Source organism: Haplochromis burtoni, unplaced genomic scaffold (genome assembly GCF_018398535.1).
Source record: "Haplochromis burtoni strain Fernald_Lab_line unplaced genomic scaffold, NCSU_Asbu1 Contig_8, whole genome shotgun sequence".
Classification (NCBI taxonomy): Eukaryota; Metazoa; Chordata; class Actinopteri; order Cichliformes; family Cichlidae; genus Haplochromis; species Haplochromis burtoni.
This window is the reverse complement of record NW_024582369.1, coordinates 3,318,081-3,332,716: the sequence shown is the minus strand read 5'-3', so window position 1 is coordinate 3,332,716 and position 14,636 is coordinate 3,318,081. Positions and strand designations below refer to the sequence as shown.

General features: G+C 43.4%; 1 protein-coding gene across 2 annotated transcripts in view; it reads right to left on the bottom strand.

Moving 5' to 3' along the window:
* Positions 1-14,636, bottom strand: part of xkr6b (XK, Kell blood group complex subunit-related family, member 6b) — a 70,893-nt gene that overhangs the window by 56,142 nt on the left and 115 nt on the right. The window contains exon 2 of one of the 2 annotated variants that reach the window (XM_005914377.1): positions 13,631-14,491. In XM_005914377.1, the coding sequence (XP_005914439.1) occupies positions 13,631-14,199 (569 nt within the window). In that variant the 5' untranslated portion in view covers positions 14,200-14,491. Of the gene's footprint in view, positions 1-13,630; positions 14,599-14,636 lie in introns of those variants that run through there. The other variant, XM_014338005.2, reaches the window with a different exon arrangement.

Below are 14,636 nucleotides of genomic sequence, written 5' to 3'. Positions count from 1 at the left end.
TTGCATTAATAGTAAATATAGATAGCTAACAGCTAATGCTATATTTAATTTAAATCATGAGATAAATTAATGTACAACTTATGTTTAAAGTAGTATTGTTTGTGTCACTGTTCTACATGAGTAAGATAAAAATATGTTCATAAATCATAATAAGTTTCTACATGACACGGTTTTACGGTAATAATAGGAGAGCATTTTGTTTTTAGTAACATACAGGTTCACAGACACCACTTTGAGAGGTTTTCAAGTAAAGCGTTTGAGAAAATCAGGTATGAAAACGCCATTATCTGTGAAAACATATTTGAAATGGAGCCCTTATGCTCTACTACTATCTATATTGCTCCATGTTTTGTTACACTGACTCGTCTTCAAAAGAGAGATTTGTGCCCACTGGGGAAGTTTGTGTGTGTGAGAGAGAGAGTGGAGCGGAAAGCTCAGCCTTGCCCAAAAAGACAAAACCCAGTCAGCAATCTCTTGTGGCAGTGAGAGGGAAAATGCCAAAGTGGACAAAAATAAATGATCAAATAAGCAACCTTCTCTCGCTTGGATGAAAATAGTGTGGGAAAAGCCTCAAAGTCTTCCACAGAAATTCTGCATCAAAATAGTCTCGAATAAATCAATAAAAAGACACCCACATATTTGATAGCGTTGCTTGATTTTTTTTTCTTTCTTTTTTTCTCCATTCCCAAGGACTTTTCTCCTGAGAGCAGACGAAAAAGAATTCCCATGCTATTTTTTTTCCCAGCCTTGCACTCGGATAAATGTTAAGCTTATTTCAAAAGGCTCCATGATTAAACGTCCTGCTAATCTTGGCGCGTTCTACATAAAAATCCACAGAGCATAAATCCATTTACTGCAAAATGTGAGGGAAGGCAAACAGAAAGTGGGGTTGCTAACAATTTTCAGGGTGAAAATGGCAACCATAAAGACGTGGAGCATTTGGAAATGTGTTTGCTCGTCACTGCTCATCAAGGTTAAAAATGTGTAAATTGGCCATATGGCTTGGATTGCTGAATTTCAAAAAAAAAAAAAAAAGAAAAGAAAAAAAATGGTTGGTGTGTAATATTTTCATGCCATCCAGAAATTGACAGTTTGCTAAAACTCCTTCTTGGATGGATTTTATTACACCTGGTTGTACACCAAACACAACAAAAGGACGTAACACATTGGTGGAAATGTGCTGCATGAAAGTTTCTTGATATAAATAAAAAGATAAACATGTTGCAAGCACCAAAGCTGTGAGAGATGAACAAAGCATCCATTTGTGTGCCCTCACATCAGATTCTTTGTAATCTGCTGATTAAGCAGAAACCAAATGCCAAAATATATCAGGATCTAACACCTTTTAATACTTGCACACATTCTTCAAGAATCTTTGCAGGTATATTTTTTGGGCTCTTGGATGGACTTGTCAAGGCTCCTCTGCAAAATATGACTGTAAAGTTAAAATCAAGGCCAGAACCAAAGCAATTGCTGTGCAACTCCCTGTTCTTCTTGTTGCTACTCACTCAGATTGTGACTGTATGTTTGCGGGTGCATTCGTGTGCTGAATGAACACATTTGGGAGCAATCACACGTGTTCCATCTGAAACGTCTCCATCTAAATCTCTTGGACAGTATTGTATAGGATATACTGCATATGAGATGTTCATAGCACGCTTCTTGTTGTTTCTTCTGAACCTGTAATCCGTATAGAGGCAGGGGAGTCACAGTGGCAGTTTTACACTGTTATGTCCCTTCAAGGAATAGTGGACTAATCCACTCAGTTACGGCGGCTGAAAATATCTCACTGACTCCATTTCATCCTCAAAACACTGCAGGGGAAGAACCAAATGGAGCAATGTTCACTGACATATTGGGCCCATAATCCATGTCCATACTGTATATAATTATTCCTTATATACTAGAATTCCATGTTCATAATACTATATATATATTAAACTGTACACAAGTGTATGTGTATGTATGTGCCTAAGAAGTGGCATTGAAACCCTTGTCTCTGGGGGAAATTGACCTGAATTCAGCGCTCAGACTGCTCAGTCATCTTGACTACAAACACTGCAAAGAATCAACCCGGTGCGCACATATATAGCTTAACTTTTATTTTGTGCGATGTCTGTCGTCTTACGTATTTCCCTTTCTGTCGTTCTTCTCTCAGAACCTTTGGATTTATGTTTTCTTTTTTCATATAGGTCTGAATCTGACATAAGAAGTGTTGTTGTGCTGCCGCAGAGCAAAACTTCACAGCATATAATCTGATGCTTTACACTATACCATATGAGATGAGCCGAGTGCTTCTGAACACTCATCGAAACATAAGGCAAAAGAACATTCACGCCGCCTATGCATGTATCCCTGTTCACACGTTTGCACACGTAGCTGGAAACAAACAGATTTAGATATGAGTAAGAGCCGACTTAAGTATAAAGTCAGTCTTGCTGCTTTTGTTGCAGAAAAAGGGAAAAGTCTGCATATTCTACAGTTCTTAAAAAACCTTTGCAAAGGCAACCGTTTCGATCTATAGGAACTTGTTTGGGAATTGCTGCTTTTGCTGCCAGGCATATTGACCACAATGCATTTAAATGGCCTGCTGAGCACAAAGCATTCAGACTCCTGTTAATATGTAATTTGCTCTGAGGACAAACAGACATGAGATAAGAGCTGAAAAACAGAGGGATGAAGGCGAAGAGTGGGAGGGGAAGCAGGAAGTGCAAAGAGCAGACACAAATAGAAACAAAGACAGAAGGATATGAGGAGGGGCAAGAGTCAGAGGAGAGAGAGAGAGAGAGAAAAAATGACTGGTAAACAGAGAAAATAGTCCCAACATATGAAATGCACTTTTAATGAACCCCCTTCCCTGTTAGTCCTGAAGTGGTGGTGATGTATGACATCTAACTGATCACTGTTGGTCTCTTGAGCAGATGACCTCTCTCCTATGATGCTCTCAGCCCTCCACAAGAACCCAATTTAGCTCTTCTGCCTCACCACAGCCACCAGAATAAAGGAAAAATCCATCCAGCCGCAATCATAAAGAAGAAAAGAAGGACACAAGAAGGACAGCGATGGACTACTGAGCAAGAGGCCTGAATACAGGCTGTTCTAAATACGAGCAGGCCACTAACATTATGTAGGACAGAACAGATGTTTTTCTTACAGTAAATGTCATGCGTGAAAGCCCAAGATGAATTCAAGCATGTGGGTTTACACATACTGTAAAGAAATGTGCCCTTTTTTGTTTCCTTGTTGGGATCTGGAGAAAAGGATCGCTTTCATGAGCGTCTGTTTGCAAGAAAGCCAGAATGAGGGAAGTGTTACAGTACCTCAGCAAAAGACTAGATAAAACTGTCTCAGAGGGTAAATCCAGGCATAGCGAGCTGAGACGGCGTGCACGCTCCGCACAACATCGCGTTGTTTTGGGGTTTTTTTAAAGTGCGTGCGCGCTTTTTGACTTTCTATCGTCACATTCCCAATTTCTCAGTGAGTGTAACAGCTCACTAAGCAGGGTATCACCATGCAAATATGAGAATGAGAAGAGAAGAGTGTGAAACACTGCAAGTGTGACACTGAGAGAGCATGAGAACTAACGGGGCTGTTCAATTATTTATAAGCAGAGATTGTCTGTTTATCAAACTGACGCCTGGAGCGTCGGCCATGATTAGACTCAAACAATGGTGGTCTTCACTGAACACTGCTGAGCCAGCTTTCAAGACACAGACTAGATATGAATAAAGCGCAGACAGCATCAAAGTGTGTGTGTGTGAATATGTGTGTGTATGTGTGCTTGTGTGCATAAATAGTTTTTCAGTGTTGGTTTTCACACTGTTAAGAATGGATTATTATGTTGTAAAATATCCAGTCATCATTTATGCACCTCTTATGAATACTTCATGTGGAAACTAATAGTTGTTGAAAAATTAACTGCTTAGACCTCGACTGTAGCATACTGTAATGTGTTAGATGCACCTGTTCAGCTGGTGGTTAATGCAAATATCTAATTAGCGAACCAAATGCAACTCAGTGCACTCATCAGATCAACTGCTGATATACTGGGGTTTTTCCCCACAACCAGCCAGTGTCTGGGTTACAGACAATAGTATGAAAAAGTGAAAATATCCAGCGAGCAGTGGTTCTCTGGGTGAAAATGTCCTTGTTAATCCCAGAGGTCTTAGGAGAATGGGTGCACTGCTTCAATAACAGGCAACAGTAACACAAATAAGTGCTTGTTACAGCCAAGGCATGTAGAAGAGCATCTCTGAACACACAACAAATTGAACCTTGGAGTAGATGGGCTACAGGGCAGGTTCAGAATTCGGTGTAAACAACATGAAATCATGGCTCTGTCCTGCCTTCTATCAGGCTGCTGTTGGTGGTTTAATGGTGTGGGGGATGTTTTCTTGACAAACTTTGCATCCCTTTGCACAAAATACGCATTGTTTAAATGCGATGGTCTACCTGATTATTGCTGCTGATGGTGTCCGTCCTTGACCACAGCATGCCGACCTTCTGATGGCTGCTTCCAGCAGGAAGCACACAGCATGTCCTAAAACTCAAATCACCTGAAACTGGTTTCTTGAACATCACAGTGAGTTCACTGCACTCAAATGGCCTCCATAGTCACCTGAGCTCCTTTGGGATGATGTATGCTCAGGCTGTAAAGTCGTTAAAAGCCTTTTGAACCTGTTTGTTCACATTGTTATGTAAGAGTCTGTTGAAATATCTTCTTTAAAGTGGCAATAAAACAACTTTTACCCACTTGCAGAAAATATTCTTGCTTATATCAAACCAGATTCTTGCAGCTCCTTACACAACCTGCAGAAGCAGAATATGCCGTCCGTCCTGTTGGAATCACTTGTTAGTGAGTTTTTATTTCGATCAGCAAAACACTTGCATACTTTGCATTATTATTCACTCTAATGTTATATATGTTCTACTCGATTTATCGGTTCAATTACTGAGAGAAAGACTGCTTTCTGTTTGGCTTGATGTTTGCCTTCCTTCACCTGTTGCTTGTTTTTCTCCACTTCACACTGAACAGCTTGTGTACAGTCAGCTGGTGTGATCTCGTGGGCTGCCTGCAGCTTCTCTGAACTAACATTATTTTGCCTTGAGTTGAAAAGTGGCCATAAGCTGCACCGCACACACACACACACACACGCACTGCACGGCCGGGTGTTGATTCTCAGTGGGATTTGCAATACCAGCAAACCTTTTTAAACCTGTTTTTCTGCCCTAGCATCGAAATCTCATTCAACGCACCTTCGAAGACGTTTCAGATTTTACAATGAAAGACTGTGCGCTCTCCCTTTTTTTTACGACGTGCACTATGACTTGCTCTGTTGCGTGCGGTCTTTTCAGCAGAGCATAAATAAGTGGCCGTGTGAAAAGCTGTGAATCTAAAGGAATGCCATGAGCTGCGAGAACAGAGCCATTACGCCACAGGTGGACTCTTGAACCGAGGTGTAACAGTTTCCTGCAGGAACGAGACGTTTTGTCAGGGTGGAAATGAGGAACGGAACGTGGGAGATCTGAAAATGGGCTCTGCAGGGAGCATAAGATGGGTGGTATGGCAGGATAAGGAAGGCAGGGAGGGAAGAGGCGCTGTGTTGTAATGGGGCAGGAGCCAGATGCTCCAGTTTCCTTGACAGAAATGGAGGTCAAATGCAGCTTTATGTGAAGGCAACAGTAAGAGAGAGAGAGGCACAGACATAGAGAGAAATATAGAGGGGAGGGAGGCAGCATCATGACTTTAACTAGTGGTAAGGGACACTGCACACCGTGTAGAGAGCCCCATCTTTCTAACTACAGCAGGGGAGGATAAGACTGTGTGGTGTCTACTTCCAGGATAGATGAAGGGGGGAGTAATGGGGTTTATAAGGAGGCTGAGAACATTAATAGATGTAAGTGAGAGAGAGGGATAAAAATAAAAACATATGTTAGGGTAGACAGAGCTTATGAAGCACTAATGGATAGAGAGACTATACGGGGAGGACACATGATGAACTCAAATGGTCCATCTGGGAGTGTGGGCCTCACCTATTCCAGGAGAAAAAGGGGCATAAATATATATTAGAGATGCAGCTATTAGGCAAGGGACTCTAGATGAAAAATAGCTTTTGTATGTGAGTATTTCAGCTCGCACTGGATAGCCCATGGGCCCACGTAATGATTTTCTCTGAGTAGAATATGCAGTTGGGTAATGGGGGAATATACATCACACGTGCTGTTGTGAAGGCTTCAAAGGGGAAAGTGGCAAAAAGGGCCGATTTAGGGTTTTGTTTAGAGGAGAATGGGATTAGCAGACAGTTGTAGGGAGGACCGGGAACCGAAATGATGCAGCCAATAAAACCAGCCGCACGCCACGCTGAGCAAACAAGAGACTTCAGAGTCAATAAATCCTACATCGTCACAAGCCAATTTCCACAAGCTGGCAAGCTACAACTGTAGCGAGCAGCAAAGACGAGTGTAAACATGTTAGCATACACAAAGGCAAATTGAACAATACTCTGAATCTGGCGAGTATTTGTCTAATCAAATGTAAAGATAAGGCTGGGTTTGAATGAAAACACCCATGTTAGCCCCGTTCTCGGGACATTTTTACCCTGTTTGAGGCACTCACAAGCCCACTGGTGCCTTTTAAAGACATGTTTACTTTAGAATCATTAATAAATGTACGGTTTCGTACAACAATCACAAACAAAACGACAAACAAAAGGAGCTGGACAGTTTAAGAAGTCGTTTGATATTACTGGCAATAAACTGTACATAAAAGATGGACATAGCCCTTGTGATGTCATCCTCATTTTAATGCCAGCAGTGATTTAAATCACACTTTAGGTTCTTAACATGGTCAGCACGCCTGCTTTCAGAGATTGTATATGAATCCATCCCACAGAAACAAATCCTTGCTATCTGGTGCTACGCCTCCAGTCACCAAAACTGAAACACAGACAAGCCGCATTATTTGTCATGTAGTCTGATTAAAAATGCTCCAAATGTCACCAGCGTCACAAACACGCTTGACTCAATCAGCAACAAAAGGCAGACTGTACTCTCTAAGGAAGAGAGTGAAGGAGATGACTTTAGGCAAAAGGAGAGAGCCACGGGAGGACAGGAGGAGTTCACTGCCAGCTGACTCACCACTCTCTGATCAAAGCACGAAACAGGACCTGGAAATGTGTTATTCTCAAGGTGTGTGGTTCCTGTAAGAGAGCAAGATGCTGTGACGTGAGACTGCATATAAAGAGGTGTATAAAAAAACAGCTTCTCCCTACTCCCTTGAGGTTCACGTACACACGTATGTGCATGTGTGTGTGTCTGTGTGTGTGTTTGTGTGATCTGCATACAGATCTCTGTCTGGTAACCCATCTGCCCCCCGTGTGCTTGATATTCAGTCATGAGCCTGCCTCTGTCTGTTGAACAGCGTGGAGAGGCAGAAAGAATTTAGCATCAGGGCCTTCAGGCGTCTACGACAAAATATTGTTTTGCTTAGGAGGCCAGCCTGAGGCGGTTAAATCAAGCATGATCACATGCTTTTTATCCGTATTCATTTGCCCTGCACTGAACTTAAGAGCCTTCTACAGTAACAGCTGGCGTTACCGCCTGTAGAAACAAGACTGGAATGAACCAACATGTTAGCTACTCATTTATTTACAGGGTTACCCTTACGTACCCATGTGTTGTCAAAACCCTCCGCTAAAGCTTGTTGAGTCTTTTACAAGACCCAGTTTAATCACCCATCTGTTTATTAAGAGGTGAAACATCTGGATTTGAATACCCACTGAATGAAACGTTTTCCAGCAATGCTCCAGCCTCAACCAAAGTCATGAAGAAATGGAACCAAAACAGCAATTGAGTTCTCTTTTTCAGCTCTCTCCTCCTCATCTCCGCTTCTCAAATGACTACGGCAAATATTTCTCTGCCATTTATGGCTTTCTGTCTCTTTACCCCCGGCTGCGGCGCATTCCCAAGAAAGCCGGCTTTTCTTGTATTTTGATGGGCTCCTCTGTCACATAATTGGGGGCTTTCTTGGAGAGCTGGCTTTAAAGGTTTGTTCCCTGTTATCACTGCTAATGAGAAAATGAGCAGCGTTACACTGATGTGATCCACCAATTGGAATGTAATGTGCTGCCTGTAAATAACACACAACAGAAGTAGATGTGCACCTGAATTTAAAAAAAAAGGTTTGCTAGCTGATGTATTTTGATGTCTTTAGCATGTAAATATAAATACATAATATGTTTTATATATCTTATTTTAAAGGAGATTCCCTGTCTTTGCTACCAGCAAAGAGAATAAGCAGTCCAATAAGACCCCAGGCATCGATCGCTCCTTCCCTTCATTCCAAAAATACTCCAGTGCCTCCACGGCAGAGGGAACAAGATGTTCCCATCTTTCACCGCTTTAAACTCTCAATATGTAATTGCCAATCACCAATCCATCCAAGCCTTCATCGTTCCCTTCTTTCACCCTCTCGGCTGTTTTTTTTTTTTTTTTTGTCTTTCTTGTGTTTTTTTTGCATTGACATGGCAGCTGGTTGCATTGAATCATCTCAGTGTCTTGCTTCACTGCGTCTACAAACCTTTTTTGGCAACTACAAGCAGCCCAGCCAGCCAGGGGAGGCTTTTGTTGACTCCTTCGCAGACTGTATTAATATTTACCAGGCTCTGAAACACAGGCAGACATCGACCATGAGGCGATTCCTTCGTGTTGCTTGGTGGTAAGCCCGTTCTTGTTTTTTGGATTAAAGCATAATCCAACCAACCAGATTTTGCAGTGTTTAAACATTGCTTGCTGCAGTAAGGGGGTGTGAGGAATTGGTGGAGGGGGAGGGGGGGGAATCCCCACGCTGTTGGCTTCTGTTCAGCTGGAGAATTCCTTAAAAACCAAGATGATCGTAGGATTTGAGTGACGCTATATGTTAACCGGTCTGAGTAGCAATCTCACTGGCAATTCTCCATATACACTGCAGATGTGGGGGTTTTTTTCATTTTCTTGCACTGAGTTGGAAAGAAAATTTATAAGAGTAGAAAAAAAAGCAGTAATACATCCCACACACAGCGATGATCTTAGACACCATATTTAAAATACTACTTTCTCACTAACCAGATTGAAACCTTTCAGCCTACTCTATTGATTCAGATGGACATAGCAAAATGAAAAATATACATAAACTCATAATACTTTCAAAGTTTTCCCTTGTGTGCTGACAAACTGTCAAGAACCGAGTGAAGGTTTAAAGTGTGCGAGAGGAAGGACTCAAAATGTGCACCAAATACAAAATAAGACAAGCAAATTTGATCATATCCAAACACGGTACGCAGTTCCCAGATGACCCCTTTATCACTGTGGTTACAACACTGTGAAAAAACAGAGCTGCATATGCCTGGGAGACAGGAAAAAATCAATACACAGTCCCATATACAAGCACCCTTTAATATTCACTGAGTGTAATCTGAAACCAGGACCTCATAAGGTTAAAAATACCAAGATGAGGCGCTGAAACTTTCTTGGTGCTCGAGTTAGAATTTCAGCACTGACACCAGCAGAGCAGTCGTTTTACAGAGGCACAGCTCCCCAGCCTTTTTCTTATATTCTGACAAATTATCACCATCTTTCAGATTACTTCTCAAATGCCAGTTGTGATCACCAAAACCTTTAAAAGAAAAACAACCCCTTCAGAAGGATTTTGTTTTTTCAAACAACCCACATGGCTACCTACTGGACTTATAAAAGCACCAACATGAAACTTTTAATAGTCATTCATAATATACCACATACAGTCTTTTATCCAGGGCTGAACGAGACAATGTTTAAAACGCTGAATGGGAATGGATGTCTCAGACTAGCCACTTGTTGCTCTGATGCATATTTTCTTAATGTGCCCTTAGTTGGGGAGCTGACGAGAAACGGCTTAAAAAAAACAAAACAAAACAAGAATGGCCAAAGTTAATGCAGAAGAATGTGAAATATTCTGACCTTAATCGTTAAGGTTGGTTTAAAAAATGACAATACTGGATGGTTCCAACCTCTTAAATATGCCCACGACTTCCGCTTCTTTAACCTGTGATGCACACTTTCACCTTCAGCCAACAACCACACAAGACAGAAGACAGATGTGTAGGGACATGTAAACTGAATGTTTTACCTAACATCTGGATTGCTTGTTTAAACCAATAAACGCTTCAGTCGTGTTAGAACAATCTTTAAAAATGTTTTGCCAAATACCAGTATCTGTGGCTGAAGAAGCAATGTGATGTTAATGCATTCACTTTTTAGTGGTTAGCGATCGCTGCTGCACAAGTGTTGCTCACTTTGGCGGAACAGCACAGGAGCTTGCCACTTTTACACAGCTATTAGAATTAAAAAAGAGAAGGGGTAGACTATGCCCCGCCCCGGTTCTGCGGGGAATTCCCAACCTCCTGAAACCATCTGAAATTTCTGTATGGATTCCTGCAATGAGGTGCGGATGGATGCAGTTCTCTTTCAGCCAGGCACTAATTTGGGCTTACACTGATTAAGCTGTTCATCGTGCTGCCAGGAGACCGCTGTGTATGTGCGATCCGCTAAGCGCATGTGAGGAGAATCTCTAAAGCTCAAGGAGACACCATCAGCGGTGCTGGCGACTCACGGGGAGAGAGGACATGAAAGAGCTACGGACAGCCGGTGTCATAATGGGATTACAGATGGGAGAGGAATCCTCCCCACTCTGTCAACAATTAACAAGCAGATAACTGCAAAACAAGCTCGGCGATTCTGTCATCGGCTCGGTCCTCAGGTACACAAAGAAGGAGAGGGGGGAAAGAAAGGAGCTAATTGAATGTAGAATTGAAAGTAGAACTCAGTAATGAGACATGATGAGGCAGCGTTTTTGACTCCTGTCAGCACTTCAGGTTGTTTCCTCGTATTAATGATGGCAAAACATTTCACAAACTGATACTGCAGCAGCTTGCCTGAGAATGGCCATTATTGGTCATTTGAAATCCAGTCATGAAAAAACAACAACATCACCCATAAAAGAAACAAAAGACATGCTTCTCAAAGTTTAGACACAGCTGATGAAATGCAACAAAGTGAACTAGGTAGAGAACAGTTTAATATATACGCACGCCACATGATGCAGCGCAGTATGACAACATATGCTGCTTATTGGCAGGGTGGCATCTTGCAGCGTCTAATAATCTCCATATCAACTGTTATCCCTGTGGGGCTCAGGTTATGAACTCTCACTAAGCTGACAAGAGCAGCTTCTGACCCTCCACTCCAAACCAGCAGCCAGGCGGATCATGTCCAAAGGGAAAAAGTGGCCTGACAATGATCCCCTGCCCCCAGGTTTTGTGCTGTCACAACATACACAACAACACATTATGTTTCCTTGAGTTCCTCATAAGCAACGTTTAATCACTCCGGTCTGTTGTTGTACTTTAACCATCTTGGATTTCTCTTGTGCAAATTCTTACTTTTCATGTTCATGCAAAGTTGAAGTTGTTTGGTATAAACTTAACTTTGCTATTTTACGGTTATGCAGCTGGGGTCAGGGGAACAGTTACCAGGCAACCAGAGGAGATTATACAGAAAGAGTCAGGCTGGGGTCCCCCATTTCCATCTTTGAGCTTAGCTAAGCAAGCCAGCTGCTTGTGGAAGTTGATATATTTAAAAAGATTTTTTAAAATAGTTCAAGTGTGGCACTGAGCTCATTTAAATATGGCAATAGAACAGGAAAAAATACCTATTTTCCAGCTGCTGTTATATAATGGGTTTACTGGAGTTCGTAGGCACCTAAACAAAGATGCACACAGTCATATCAGACTAACACTACTGATGGCTCACTTCCATTTACAAATCTCTGTAAGCCAAGCCACTGAGCCAGCATGTCTACCAGGACCCTGGTGTAATTAATACAGCCATAATCAATTATATTGTTTACATCAGTGTTTTTCCTTACATGCTGAATATCTGAAGAGAAGCAAATATCTAATGTGTTTCAGCAAATGCTCAGTGGTATTTCTCTAAAACAGAGTGTGCAACAATGAGGTTAGGCAAATTAGGGTTCTCTCCATTTTTGTACATTTTTACTTAGGATGCATATGACCAACCACTTTCACCATCAACACAAGCAGTGTCTTTGACTGGGTGCCTGCTAACAGCACTCTCCATGCCCTCAACCCACTACAGACATGAGCAAAAATAATCAATCGAATCACACTAGAGTAAATAAACATGAGCCAATGCAACTGCAGCTAATCAGTCTAACAGCCTATAGGTGTACCTCAAAACGGGTTGGATGGGGGAAAGCTACTGGAGACCCACCAGCAAGCACTAAATTTAACTTTAGTGCAGTAGTGAGGTTGGGTTTTTTTTGTTTTTGTTTTTTTTTCAAGAACATAAAAAGGACATTGGGCTTTTTTTCTTTACACTAAACTGCAAGGCTCAAAATTGGAGAAATGGCACGAGAAGATATCTAATTTAATTGCCCGTGCCATTTTTTCCATAAAGGTCAGTGAGTTTTAGTTCACATTTTACTCTTACGCGTGTGAGTAATTTAGCCCGTAGCACAGATGTTACTGTGCATCACACTAAGTCACGGCTTAGGAAAAAAATCCATTTGTCCGATGAGGAGCAAAAAGGCTGCTCTCAAACACAAACACCGTAAAAGAATGAGGTGGACCCTTCCGCCGGTTCCCACGGTGTACTGCTTTACATTTTCCCCACTTCTCTCTGGGCAGCCGTCATGCGTTACTTTTTTCCCCCATTAAATGCCAGCCACTGCGTCTGTCTGCACCAAAAAAAAAAAACAACAACAACAACTCGTCGGCCAGAAGCTCCGACTAAACAGCCCACATATAGTAGGAGAGCTATGCGCACCGGTGTCACATTTACTACTATAGACTCTAGATGTCACAGATTGCGCGCTGAGATCTACACATTTAAGCATCTCCGTAGTCCCCCCCGGCTCATCAATTTGCATGGCCAAAAAAAGCGGATTTTGGTGACCAAAATCTGTCGAGCGTCGCAGAGGAATCGATGACATCATGTCTGTGGGGGGAAGATGTAGTTTTTGCGAGCCGTGAAAACAGATGCTCGTCTGGCCTCTGGTTGGAGTATCTGATGCGGGGAGGGGAAAGCGGGTGCATTGAGGCGACTGTGCACTGTGATGTGAGCGACACACACACACACACACACACACACACACACACACACACACACACACACACACACGAGCTTTAGGTTACTACCTGCTCCGTCTGAGCAAATAGCTCTCTTCCCTCCCCACAAAAGCGCAATGGCGCACTGTGGTGCACGCACAGCGATGCGATTTCTGTGCAGATGTGGACACATTTGCGCAACTAAAACGCGCGTGGTGTGACTGAATGTCGAAATAAGCTAAAATGTAAATGCATACATGTGAGCCACAATGAGGCTGAGAGCCGAGCGTAACGGCATCACAGTGGTGCTGATGTTTGTTTGTTTTTTTTTTTACCCCAGCCATGTACACAAGATCGGGTTATACCAGGTGACAGTCAAGAAGAGGTTAGAAGGCTGGCTGAGTGGATAGAGGAGAGGAGCTGGAAACACTGCGCTTTTAGGAGCTTAACCGATTCTTTTGAGGCCCAAACTTAAAAGTTTGTCTTACCTCCACACTTGTCCCATCTGAAAGATGTGTATAAGGGTCTGCCAGACCCAGACGGAGAGGCGGCAGCACCTGTCTCTTTGCAAACTGGCTGTAGCTCTACGACTACTCAGCCCCTCCACGGAGCCCAGTCCTCCCCCCGTGTAATCCTGGACAAACCACCTGAAGCTCAGGATCTGAACCAGAACCGAGGGCACCAGCACGAAGAACAGGGTCAGGCCTGACCACAGGAAGTCCTGTTTGTGATAATAGTCGACGGCCAGCCACAAATCGGTCCCCACGTCCCAGAAGAACACCAGCAGTGCCAGGATGATCCACAGGCAGTCCAGCCAGAGGCGTTCCTCCTGCGGTGGTCGCGCTGCATCTCTTCCCTTCCCCTTCCCCTTCCCCCGGAGGTAATGCAGGCAGGCGCTCCGGCAGCCCCAGTAGCACGACGAGGTGTTACAGCAGTGACAGATGTGGAATGAGCTGCCGTCCCGAGTGTCGTCCTCTCCCGTCCCCACCACCTCGTCCAGATTGTGCAGCTGGGCGAAACCGGTGACGACCCCGCGACCATCGGATTTCGCTGCCATCTTTCCCTCTGATGTTCCCACCTCCTCCGGCTTCCGGGGTTCGTGACGACACTTCCCTGACACCTGTTTTGCACCCCAAATGTTGGAGCCATCTAAAAGCGGGGTGTCAGCGCGTCGCCGTCGCTCGCTCCGTCCCCAGAAAGCGCACCGGTGGCGCAACAGACGCGGCACATTTTCCCCTGCTTTCCCTCCACTGCAGATCTACTCCCACCTGGCAACAACAATCTAATCTGCGAGTTCAAACAATTTAATTGGCAACTCATGCGTCCGACTGCGATCCAACAATTTTTACCTGCGCATTAATCTCATTTCCTGCTGTTCAGTTGTTTCCCATCTCTGCAGCTCGCCTCCAGCTGCAAGCGGAGTGCCATGAGCAGACGGTCCCTCCACTGTCCCACGCCGACGTAACTCACCCCCCCTCTCTCTCTCTCTCTCTC